The sequence below is a fragment of the Lagenorhynchus albirostris genome, chromosome 2 (genome assembly GCF_949774975.1).
Source record: "Lagenorhynchus albirostris chromosome 2, mLagAlb1.1, whole genome shotgun sequence".
Classification (NCBI taxonomy): domain Eukaryota; kingdom Metazoa; phylum Chordata; class Mammalia; order Artiodactyla; family Delphinidae; genus Lagenorhynchus; species Lagenorhynchus albirostris.
In genome coordinates this window covers 18,767,424-18,774,392 of record NC_083096.1, presented here as the reverse complement: position 1 = coordinate 18,774,392, position 6,969 = coordinate 18,767,424, and the positions used below count along the sequence as shown (strand labels likewise).

At 56.8% G+C, this 6,969-nt stretch overlaps 1 protein-coding gene across 1 annotated transcript; it reads right to left on the bottom strand.

Moving 5' to 3' along the window:
- Positions 1 to 304: 304 nt before the first annotated feature.
- Positions 305 to 6,742, bottom strand: HLX (H2.0 like homeobox). Its single transcript, XM_060127255.1, has 4 exons — positions 4,798 to 6,742; positions 3,838 to 4,017; positions 2,882 to 3,066; positions 305 to 1,139 (listed from the first exon to the last, which is right to left on the bottom strand). Exons 1-4 carry the CDS (start codon positions 5,387 to 5,389, stop codon positions 642 to 644), a joined length of 1,455 nt encoding a protein of 484 aa, XP_059983238.1. The 5' UTR covers positions 5,390 to 6,742; the 3' UTR covers positions 305 to 641.
- Positions 6,743 to 6,969: the final 227 nt, after the last annotated feature.

The following is a 6,969-nucleotide window of genomic DNA, read 5'->3' as shown; positions in this document are numbered from 1 at the left end:
TGGGGGAGCCATCTGCCCGACAGGCCTGACAGATTCTATGGCCGACTGAGCTCTCAGGCCACACTCAGCGTTGCGATCACCGGATCAGTGGTGGTTAGCGAGGCCTACGAGACCTCTGAACTGGTGGAACCCCTAAGCCCCGGCGCCGATCTCTGCAGCAAGGTGGCTCTGAGGTTGCAGCATGTCCCCCCGAAATTCTAGTCCCCCACCTCCAGCTGCTGGGACCTGCAGTGTCCCGGGGCTAAGGTCCGGGTCGGAGATTCCAGACCCTAACGACTGCATCGCCCCAGCAAGCCAAGCGGCCTTTACAAACCATAGTAAACATTTTATTTACAAGTCTGTGGCATCCTAAGTGCATCGTCTTTCCGCCACGACCCCTAATGCGGGGAGGACTGTTTAGTCCAACGCTTCACAGTGCGAGCTGCTTGTATCCAGGCAAAAGTGCTCGGCGGGAGCTGGGAGCCTGGCGAGAGGCACTCCGACTCCCCTCGGCTCTGGGCGGGGTGGGCTGCACCGGCCCGGACAGCGATGCGCAAGCTGGGACTCCCGCCGCCACTGGAAAGTAGGCACAGAATCCAGCCCACACTGGAAGGCTGGGAGCCTGCACGCAGGGCCCTGCGTCTCCTCCAACCTCGTCCAGTCTAGAGGCCGCCGAGCGGCGCCGGGGCGGGCTCGGGGCTTTTGGGGGCGCTGCCAAGGGCTGGCTGGAGCGCAGGAAGCAGCTCCGAGGCGCCGCTGCCGCTGCTGTGGCCGCCGGAGCTCCCGGCGCCGCCGGTGCTGCCGCTACTGAGAACGCCGAAGTTAAAACCGCCGCCGCCGCCGCTCCCTCCACTGCCTCCGCTGCTGGCGGCGAGGAGGGCGCCGGCGGCCGAGGCCTTGATGACCGTCGTTTGGTGCAGAGACCGCTCGGCCCCTTCAGTCCGCTCCGTGTCGCTGGGGGCCATGTCCAGAGACTCGGAGTCGCTACTCTCGCTCTCAGCCTCGCCCTCCGAGCGGCTGGGGCTCAGCTCCGGCTCGCCGTCGCCAGCTGGGGCTCCGCCCGACGGTTTCTCGCCAGCCTCCTTGTCTTTGTCCTTCTGGGCCTGGGCCTCCTTGGAGTGTCGCCACTTCATCCGCCGGTTCTGGAACCACACCTTCACCTGCGCCGCGCCGCACCGGGAGACAAGTAGGGACACGGAGGTGAGACGCAGGCTCGCTCCTATTGGACTTGCGCGCACCCTGGGGCACTCCCAAAGGCGGGAAAGCGTCGCCAGTTGTCCCCAGCACCTCTACCACAGGCCAGGTACTGTGCTAGAAGCAGGGACCGAGAGGCAGCCCAGGGAAACCACGAGGATCACCAGAGACCCTCGCCTAGGGAAGCAACTAGGACTGTTTCTCAAAATGTGGCCCTCCGACCGCTAGCCTGGAGTGACCTGGATGCCTGTTGGAAAGGCAGATCCCTGCACCTTGCCCTCAAACTAGGGAGGATCAATGCTCTAAGTCGATGCTTCTTGACCCCACTTGAGCCAGGAACCCCCCTCCCACGAATCTGATTACAATTATGGACCCCTGACCCAGGAAAATGCACATATACCCAAGATTTTGCACACAGTTTCAAGGGTTTGGTGACCCAATGTTAAGAATCCCTGCTAAGTTGGGCCCCTCCTCTACTGCCACTACCCAAGGCAAGTCCCTACAAAAACAATTCTTTTTAAGGAGCAACCGTGGAAAACAAAGGGGGAAGGGGGTTCAAAGAGTTAATCCCAGTGGGGTGGGGCACCAATGGACTTTCTATAAGAGAGCATTTCCTTGGCATGTGTGTACTCAGAAGCTGATAAGGACCCTGCTCCTGCCCGGGATAGACTAATCCTTCTGTGGGCTCAGAGAACACTGGAATTAAACCTGTGCAAAGTGGAGGAAGGGGGTAGGGATGGGGCGGAGAATCTATATAAATATACAATCCCCTGGGGGTCCCAATGCGTTCACACAAGTTCCAGCTTCCCTTTTAAAAATAACATCCACAGCTGGTGGAAAACGGCTGGGCTCTTCCAGTGTGTGTGCTGGGGAGGGGAGTTGTGTGATGGAGGACAGAAGCACCCAGGGAGCAAGGGCCATTGTGGTGAGGTGTTCGAGAACGATGACTCTTCTATTTTCAAAACTTAAAAAAAAAAAAAAACAGGCCTTGAACTTGAGAAAAGAAAACATATTGAATTCAGGCACAATAGATTTGCTATTTGAAGATTTGTCTTGGAAAAAGAAGAAACTCAACTAGGCAGAACCTGGTGAAATGCTCTTGGGTGTTCTAAGAAAATCTCTTTTTCTTTCTCTTCCTCACTTCCCCCTCCCATTATGCCGTTAGAAAATCGGACTGACTGTGGCAGCTCCAAGTGGACTTCTTGCCCTACTGGGGCTAAGTAATTCCGTTTGAAATAATGTTTTCACTTCCTCACAACTGGGGATTTCACAATCCAGCAGCAGCAGGAGGAGGATGAGGGAGGGAGGACAGGAGGGGGGAAGAAACAACAACAATTTCTTGACTTTGGAGTTTTATCTCTTCTGAAATAAACTGCCTCCTACAGCAAATTGTGCTACAGTCGAGTATATAATTATTATCTCCTGCTGCCTCTTTGCCTTCTCGGCAACATGCTTTCGCTTGTTGGCCAAAATAAACACGCAGCGCTTGTTGACAAACCTCTTTGGGGATGGGCTATGCTTTCTGTCCTTCTCCCCCACCCCCTTCCTCTCTCCTAGCTCAAATTGAGAAGTCCACCTAGTCTCCTGAAATTCGAGATCTAGTGTTTCCACTGCAAAAGGAGAGTCGGCCGGCGGAGGGGGCCTTGGGGCTAGGCCGCGAGCTGCTGCCCGTCAAGGGGGCTGTACGTCGGGGCCAGAGCTGGCTTACCTGAGCATCGGTGAGACCCAGCATCGCGGCCAGCTGCTTTCGGTCTGGCTTGGTCACGTACTTCTGAATCTCAAACCTTTTCTCCAGACCTTTCCTCTGCAGGTTGGAGAAGACCGCCCGTGACCACGAGCGCTTTCTCTTGTACGTCTGCGGCATGGTGTCCTTCGTGAGCACAGCGTAGGGACCTGCCACCATGCGGGAGCAAGAGAGAGACAGGAGGACTCAGTTATTGCCCTATCCGCGGCCTGCACGCCTGGGGCTCACTGTGATGCTTAAACTTGTTTTACGTTAACAGTCGGCTCTGAAAGCCCTTCACGCAGACACAGAATGGCCGCTCTAAGAAGGAAATGTACGGCTCTTAAGACCATAGGCCGAAGGCCTAACGCGAGTCTGGAGTGGAGAAGCCCGGCGTTTCACCGATTAATTCCAAAGTAAAGACATAAACCGAATGCATGGCCATCAGGCATGCTAAGAGCAGGCGAAAATGCGCCTCGGCCTAAAGGATCTAAAGATGACATCCTCGATTCTCCACTCTGTGTGTGTGTGTGTGTGTGTGTGTGTGTGTGTGTGTGTGTGTACTCGCATCCATGCCCATCGTGAAGACGGAACCTTCTGGCAAATGTTTAAGATCATTCCAAAATGAGTGTATGTTAGTAACACCACCACTTGCTGCATTTTCAAAGCACCCTCTCGGGCGAAAAGACTAGGGAGCCCCCCCCCAGCCCACCCGCTCGCGCACACTTTCTTCCCTCCCCAGGCTCCCCACCCCTTAACCCCGGGAGCCGACCGAAGAATGAGCTAGCTCACTGAGAAATCTTTCGGTTTCTCTCCGGACGTGGTAGCCTCCCGCATCAACTCCGGGATTGCTACACCTCGGTGGCCACGTGATACTCCAGTCCTAAGTGTTTTGGCAGTCGACCTGCCCGTTAGGCCGTCGATCAGGAGGGTTTCCGTACCTGGAAAGGTGTCTTGAAACTGATGCTGAACTGAATTTCTCGGGTTCGAGCTTAAGGGACTCAGGATGGCAGAAGCCTCGTTAATGGGATCTAGAGACGCGAAGAACTGGCCGGTGGAGGGCTGCAGAGCGGGGAGGTGCATCCCCGCGGGCCGCCCGCCGGTTAGCAGCGATGTGAGATCTGGGGACGAGGGAAAAGAAGAGTTGTTACCCCTCCGGCAAAGCCACACTCACACTCTCTGGGACTTGTTCGTCTCCTCCCCCACCCCTCCGTTCCGTTTTCCTGAAGGGAAGTGGTGAGAGACCTCTGTCTCCGCGCCGCCGGGACGCCTCTCTCCCGACAGTGGCCCAGGGGCACTGCACGAACTGTTCCTGTGTGTCCCACAGGTGCACGTCCACGCATACAGCTAGGAAGGACTTCAGGTAAAGAGGCCTAAACGAAGTCACTTTCAGGTGCCTTCCAAGAATTCCACAGACCTAAACTGTCCCTCCAAAGGATCCCTCACCCTGCTCTCTTGGGAGTTTAGAGTCAATATTGTTCATCTATATTCCTTGGGTGGAATTTCACTAGAAAGCAGACAAATGGACGGGAAAGTGTTCCCAAAAGGGCTTTTCCTGCCAAATAAGGTAGTTCTCTTTGTAGATACGTGATTAAAGAGACAGAGAGATGATAGTCATTTTAGCAAATATTATTTACACCAACGTTTTTATGAATACTGATTCCGTGGCATGTGTTTTTAAAGCATCTCTGGATTCTTCTTCCTCTTTTTTTTGTAAATGTAGAGCAGGTGAGTTTTAAACCTAATGTTTCACAGTCTCCTTACAACTCATTCTCTTCTCCCTCATTTTACCGATTTGTCCTTAATTGTGAAAACACTCAAAGGAATCCCAAATGGCCCAAGGATCGGGGAGTGCGTCAGTGCCCTGTTCAGAGGCCTGCAGCCTCTCGCCCAAGACCTACCTCTCAGTGTGTTGCCTTCCTTGACTTTTGGGTCAAATTCTGCAGACAAAATGCGGTCAATTCCAAATTTGAGGTCCTTACTGGAGGGGGCCGGGGCGGAAGCGCTATGGTGGGGATTCGGGACCAGCCGCGACCCGGAGGCTGGGGGCTGCAAGCTTCCAGCCCGGGGTGGAGGCGGAGGCTGCTGCTGCTGCGGTTGCTGCTGCTGCGGTGGCTGTTGTGGGTGATGGTGGTGGTAGGCGGCTGAGAGCGGGGACAGCCGCGGAGGGAAGCCAGCCGGGACTTCGGAGGGCGCCACCACCGGGGTGGGTCGAAGCGGGGATCTGGTGGCAGCTTGGAAAGAGGCGTGCGGGTGAGCCGATCCCAAGTGTGCGGTGAGGGCAGCGGCCGAGGCCCCCGCCAGACCCTCCGGAGCCGCCCCCGTCTCCCCAACGCCGGCGTGCAGGATGTCCGCGATGCAGAAGGAGGGTTTCTTGACGGCAGCGAGGTCCAGGGGGAAGGAGCAGCCGCCCGGGCCGGCGGAGGAACAGTAGGCGGCCGACCAGAGGCTGAAGTTGGACGCGTAGAAGGGAGCCAGCCCGGCGGCGAACATTCTGGCGGGGTGCACGGAGCTGCCGCCGCGGCCTGGCCGGGCCCGGTGGGTGGGGAGGGGCGCGGGGAGGGGCGCGCTAAGTCCAGGAGGAGGCGGCAGCCCAGCCGGGGACGATCCGCTTACTCTTCTCCGTCCGAACTGAAGGGAGGCCAGGGAGCCCTAGCGCCACCGAGGGAGGAGGCGAGGGCCGGATCCCAGCCACTCACGGCCTCGGCCCCTGGCCTCACTTTAAAGGCGGCGCGGCGCCCGCGCTCCCCGCGGGCTGTAGGCGAGCGAGGGGTGCTGGAGCCGCTAGGCGGGCGGGGGCCGCGGCTCCACAAACGCCAGGGAAGCCGGGGAGACAGGCGCCGGGCACCGAAAGAAACACTCAAACAGCTAAGCCTTAACAGCTAAATTTAAAACAATAACAATAATAGTCCGTTAGTTTAAAAAGAAAAAAAAAGTAATAAGAAGAAAAAAAAAAAACTCCTCTCTAAAAACTCCCAAAGTTTTGGCAGGAGCTTTCGAGTCAGACCCAGGGTAGGACCTCGATCCGAGCGCTCATTGGCCATCCTGGTGACCAATAGGAGTGGGAAGTGGAGGGGAACTGGGAAAGAGGGCGTGGCCCGCCCCTTCGGCCACGCCCCGGCCACGCCAATCTGTTTGCTGCTGGCGCGTGGGCTGTGCTTGGTCGGGCGCGTCCTTCTGCAAAGGGTAGGGGACTTCGAACAGCTGCTCCAGGGAGTTCTAACTCCCACTAACTTCTGCAGCTCCGAACCGGCACCAGGCGTGGAGAGTTGGTCACAGCGCTCCTGGAGCTCTCGCCTAGGGAAGCTGGTGCTCCCGCAGATTATCGCGGGTGCAAGGCCCGCCTTGTGGAACTCTGGCGGCGCCCTAGGTTTCCCTCCTGTTTACATCACTCGGGCCAGATTTTTCTCCAGTCGGCCTTTATCCCGAGAGTCGGTGTCTTCTACAAAGCTCCGTCCTTCGTGGGTCCCCGCCCCCACGCTGCCCTGCTCTGCTCTCGCGCGGGAATGCGGCGGCACTGGGTCCGCTTCCCTGCCTCGGAGATCCTCAGGGAAGAGAGGAGGGGCGGTCGCAAATTAGCTGTATTCCGAGCTGTCACACACTGACAACTTGAACCAGTAACTTTTCAAACAAAATAAGATGGATGTCTCCGAACGTCTCTCTTGGACGCAGCCAACCTGAGCCTCGGAGACAACAAAACAAGCAGCCGTCCGAAACCTGGGAGAGCGGCACGCGCGTCCCCTCCTTTAATGCACCTTGTAGGAAATGTCACCCTCCCTTCTCCGCCACATCCCCGATCACGTGGGGTCCATTGTTTTGCAAGGGCCCACAAGAGTAGATTTCCTTGGGGTTAAATACTACTTTCAATGCTGTGACTATTTCTCCAGGGAACCCCCTGGGCCTGGTCGCAGGAGAAGCTTCAGCGGTGACCGACGTCTTCACTTCGGACTTCGGGTCTTCAGAGCGCATAGTGGGTGTAGTGCGGGGTTTTCTGCAACAACAACATCTCTATTTTAAGAATTCGTTCTCTTTTAAATTATAGTCAGAGTGGATTTCCCCACCCCTCTCCCATA